The sequence below is a fragment of the Montipora capricornis genome, chromosome 7 (genome assembly GCF_036669925.1).
Source record: "Montipora capricornis isolate CH-2021 chromosome 7, ASM3666992v2, whole genome shotgun sequence".
NCBI classification, from domain to species: domain Eukaryota; kingdom Metazoa; phylum Cnidaria; class Anthozoa; order Scleractinia; family Acroporidae; genus Montipora; species Montipora capricornis.
Genome location: NC_090889.1, coordinates 34395839 through 34400993, shown reverse-complemented (window position 1 = coordinate 34400993; position 5155 = coordinate 34395839). Strand labels below are relative to the sequence as shown.

Genomic DNA, 5155 nt, shown 5'->3' with positions numbered 1-5155 from the left:
TTCTGCGCGCGTGGTACAATACCGCAGAAAAACGAAGGCGCACGCATGCTTACGTAATACCATGAGGTTTTATCCCATTAAACCATGAATTGGATGACAGGAGCGTTTGATTTTATTTCACAGCGATCGCCCCCATGGGACAGCTGTAGGAGTGGGACAGCGCTTGCGAGAACATGTGACACGCTTTCCTGTGCAGGAACAACGTGACGGATATGCAGTATCACAGATGCCAGTTCTACGTTCGGGTGTCCAGCCACGGGAACTCAATTTAGTGTCTTCTGCGGGGAACGTGGAAAATCCCACACAGCATCCCTGCGGTGCAGAGGAGATAAAACAATGGAATCAGCAACTCATGAGGTAAGTGGCGCGTCTGAATTACCAATAATAATAAAAACAACAAAACAATACTACTACTACTAATAATAATAATAATAATAACAATAATAATGATAATAATAATAATTATTATAATTATTATTATTATAATTATTATTATTATTATTATTATTATTATTATTATTATTATTCATTTTATTAGTAGAGTGTAATACTGAGGAGGACTGCCTTAGGTAACATTAACTAGTGTTTCGATGAGCTGGGCGAAAGTCGTTTTCAAAGTTAAATCATTTGTGTAACGCCATTAGGTGATATAAATAGACTGGCCGTTTATGTGTTTGGTCAACGAAGTCGTGATGTTATTGGTCGACAGTCGTTTAAGCCCATTGGCTGTATAGATTACCGTAAACAGCAAGTGATTAGTGCGTTTGGAGCCATCTTATTCTGATGTCTGTTATTAAAATAAGTCCGTCAGTCTGTTGTTGATATCGTCTATAAGTCGTTTATAGGGTGCAGGAAGTTGTAGCCAATGTTATTGTTAATGTCACCATTCCTCTAGGTCTGACCATGCTTGTTCAAAATTTAGGAAGCGCTATCAAGCCAGTGGATGAAAGCTATCAAACCCAACTGAAACCTCCTCTGAAAATTATGATTTATTCAGTGGGATGCGCCATCCCGTTCTATTTTGAGCAGTTAATTTCCTTTTTAAAATAACGACATTTTTGCGGAACTTAATTTATTCAAGCGATGGGAGGAAATGGCAAAGTATAAGTGTTACATCAAACTAGTAATAAAGTTGCATGAAATCCTGAGGGCAAGTTACTATAAAAATGGAGTCATCACAATTGAGAGCCCAGTTGTTCAAGGGCTGGGAAGCTCTCCACTGGATGAATCACTATCTATCCGATAACTCAGTCGGTTTTGACAGCTCTCATCCGTTGGATAGTTATTTTTCTGGCGCTATCCATCTTTAATCTTGAACAACCAATGCCTGGTCTTTACTTATTCCACGTTTTTTATGGAGGGCGCTTGTATGATTTTTGCAAAACGCACCAATTCGAACAACTCAGGCTTGGTGAAGAGATGCCCAAAGGCTTCAAAGTGTGATAAAAACATCCATTAATCTATTTTTTTCATTTTTTGCTAACGCCTGCAAAAAATTACTTGCAGGTCAAATCCGCAGACAGCTGTTCTGAAAATGGGAAATGCACATGGTACATTTTTTATCATGGAAATCGGAGAGGTTTCTCAACATCGCCGATATGAAACACCTATCCTTAGTGATGCGGTGTACAGTTATCGTTTTGGAAGGTTGATGGGCATCAGAATTTATCCCAACGGTGTTGGCAGTGGAAGAGGAACCCATGTGGCAATTTTCATTCATTTGATGAAAAGCACCTTCGACGATCTCGTAGATTGGCCTTATTCTGGGACAATCACTGTTAGCGCTTTAGATCGGAGTGGTTCAAGAGCCCGTAGCGACTTCAGTCGGATCATACAAGCAAAGCCTAACTTGTTGGCCTTCCAACAGCCCCACGAGGCCATTTGCCGCACTGGGTATGGCTATGAAAGGTTCGCTCGAATCCAGGAGTTCTTTGGTCCTCGATATGTGAAGGACAATACATTGTTGTTGAAAATAGAGTTTTCAGGGTAATGATCAATACATCCACCACGTAATTCAGTAAAATGTTTCTCTAAGAGACTTCATTTTTGTTATAGATTGCACAAACGTAGTGCCTAAAACAATGGAAATTTGTGAAAAGATAATGCTATTTTAACTGCTTAAAAAGTAGAATTGGTTGATACATTTGAGATGTGCTCACATAGAGGTACTCAGTTAGTTCTGCCCGACCTTTTTCTTTTTTAAAGAAAACTATTGGCCCAAACAGAGTTAAAATAGTGCAATGCGTTATAGGGACCGAAGCCTTTTTCTAAGGCCATAATTGTCCATTTCACACGGTTGATTTGGCAGCTGCAATACATGTAGCGTAGCTACACTGGCTTTACTTGTTTTTGCAATTTCTAGGGGAGTAATATGATCCCTGGAAGTTTTAACTATTTAGTTATTTCAAGGAATCGCTACTCTTAATACTAAGTAATTTTTTTGTAAATATTAACCTTAACATATTACGGGTATTCTGTATGGTGAGCTTGCCACTGGCTCCAGACCAACGGGTAGGCCAGCACTCCGCTACAAAGACGTGTGCAAGCGACCTCAAGGCGGGTGGCATTGCTCCAGCAGGACTTGAAGCAATGGAAGCAGACCGGGCAATTGGCAATCCACCACCAGGTCGGCCATCAAGACAGCTGAGCTGAAGCGTGAAGAGCAGTGAGAGGAAAGGCGAGCACGCAGACGCCAGAGAGCGGAGCCAGCACCATCGGACGATAACATCTTCACCTGCACCAACTGTAGCAGGATCTGCCGCTCCAGGATCTGGCTCTACAGCCACAGCCGGCGCTGCAGCTCCACCACGGACTGACCCTCAACAGGTGCAATCTCCATAGTCTCCCGAGACTGACGGATGCCTACTACTTAACATGAACCCCGGGGCCCGGTTGTTCGAAACCCGATCAGCTTAATCCAAGATTAGCGTAAACTTTTGTTTCAAGTTTTCAACTTTTTAGTGAAAGTTTCTTTTGCTTCTTTTTGTTTTTCAAGATTGGCTTCTTCCAATGTAAAGTTTTGCCGAATATCAGCGTTGAACAGCATTTGAGAGTAGAGAAATAAACTCCTCGGTTAAATTTTTAATCTGGGATTAGCGTTAATCGGCTTTTGAACAACCGGGCCCGGGTCCATGGACCACACCTGTGGACCCGATCCATGGACCACCCCTGTGGACCCGATCCATGGACCACCCCTGTGGACCCGATCCATGGACTACCCCTGTGGACCCGATCCATGGGCTACCCCTGAGGACCCGATCCATGGACCACCCCTTTGGACCACCACTCATTTTGTAAAGTTACAAGAATAAAAATCTTTAGACGAAAGAAAGAAGTAATCCTCGCACTCATTTGGAAAATTTAAGCAGGAACCCATGACTAGGGGCGAAAAACTCACATACTAAGGGTTCGTTTCTTTGCGGAGATGATCCGAAAAAGGATCATTGATCCAACATCACTTGGATCACGGTGCATCAAAGGAACCGAAGAATCCACTCTGGGATTTCTTTGATGCACCGTGATCCAAGTCATGTTGGATCAATGATGCCTTTTTCGGATAATCCCGTAAAGAAACGCACCCTAAGACTATTTCACGGTATTTTTACAGACCGATCTATTTTAGACTACCTTTTCCGCCAAAAAAAAGCCAAGACAGCTCCAGTTCGGTGACGCTATGACGTCAAGTTAGTTTCGTGTGATTTGTCAATGGGCACGTTCGCGAGAAATTCAACCCAAAAAAATAGATCGCTGTCTGTGAAAACGTCGTGATAGAAACTGATGGAGCTACGGTTCGTTATGGGCTTCTGATTTAACCAAATGTCTCTTAAAGACACCTTTACCATCTATTTGGTGGTTCCAAAGGGATGGGTCTATAACCCGCACTTTAAATATGCATTCCTTTCATTCATCGAATTCTTCACAGGAACAAATTGACCTTCTCTTAGCTTCATAGCTCAGTTGATAAGAGCATTGCACTGGCATCGCAGAGGTCATGGGTTTCCAATCCCTTTGAAGCCACCTGAATTTTTCAGGTGTTGATAAGAGACAATTGCCAGATATGTGAGAGGATAATTCCTCTCTTTCGTCTAAAGATTTTTCTGCTAGCAACTTAAAGGAGTCCATTGACTGGGTCCACAGGGGTGGTCTATGTTTTGTATACGTCCTTTACATTGGACCTTTTGGATTTTTCCCCCGTAAGAACTGATGAGTTTTTCACATAGTTTTAAAGCTTTGTATCACTTGCAAATGAAGTTTCTAGTGCTTTTCGCCTGGATTTCCACATTCACGTTAACCTTTTTGTTTACCGTATCATTAAGGTTTAGATTTATAGGATAGTATTTATATTGGGCCTTTTTCGATATTTTGCCCAGATGGTGTAGATTTCTAAGACAGTATTTAAATTCGGCGCAGAAAGAATGATATTTTAAACATAGTTTTAAATGTTTTTGGTAATCTAGTTTTCCAGCGAAATTTCGATTTTGGTGTTTTTCAGTAGAGATTTTGTCTGGTATATCTTATTAGTCCTTTTTCGTTGTTTGAGCACATTTGTGCGCACTTTTGCGAATGATGTAATTTTTTTTTGCAATAAACTGGTAACTTTATTAAAACAATTAAGTGATTCACTGCGCGGAGTACATCCATTTAAAAGACCCTTTCGTGAGGAGCACCACGCCCTCGTGTTTCCCAAAACGCCCCCAGCATTGTGTGGAACCAAATGTTGAGGCCTAGGGCGTTTGAAAAGGTTGCTTGATATGTTTGGAAGTACAGAATTTGAACACTGAAAGAGTGTAGACTAAAATCGAAACAGATTTCAAGTTTCATACAACATGGGTTCAATATTCCCTTAGCTCATCATGTGTACTTATTGACTGAGTGGACGGGCTGGACGGGAAAATATTTGGCCCGAGGTCATGGCGTACGGACCAAGAGGACTCTTGCCAAGGCTGAGTATGAAAGATAGAGGCTCCATTTGATGGACTCCTGTTCGATTTCGTGATGACAATCGTCCGTTTTCAGATGTTCCAGAGGTTTCGCATCGCGTTTACGACAAACGGGAAACGTCAGACTAAAACTTGAGTTTACCATCGTCATCATCATCATCACCATCATCGTCATCGTCTTCGTCATCATCGTTATTACCATCATCACGTCGTCT

The 5155-nt window shown here is 41.7% G+C and overlaps 1 protein-coding gene across 1 annotated transcript; it reads left to right on the top strand.

Annotated features, from left to right (window-relative positions):
- The first annotated feature begins 219 nt into the window (after positions 1-219).
- Positions 220-4572, top strand: LOC138057865 (TNF receptor-associated factor 6-like). The gene is made up of 2 exons (XM_068903774.1): positions 220-357; positions 1507-4572. The coding sequence occupies exons 1-2, from the start codon at positions 227-229 to the stop codon at positions 1988-1990; spliced, it is 615 nt and encodes a 204-aa protein (XP_068759875.1). The 5' UTR covers positions 220-226; the 3' UTR covers positions 1991-4572.
- The last annotated feature ends 583 nt before the right edge of the window (positions 4573-5155 follow it).

Bases quoted from the DNA above. Each gene is read 5' to 3' on its own strand.
- LOC138057865 (XM_068903774.1), top strand. From the start codon at position 227: ATGCCAGTTCTACGTTCGGGTGTCCAGCCACGGGAACTCAATTTAGTG. The intron at 358-1,506 runs GTAAGTGGCGCG...AATTACTTGCAG, and splicing joins TGGAATCAGCAACTCATGAG to GTCAAATCCGCAGACAGCTG.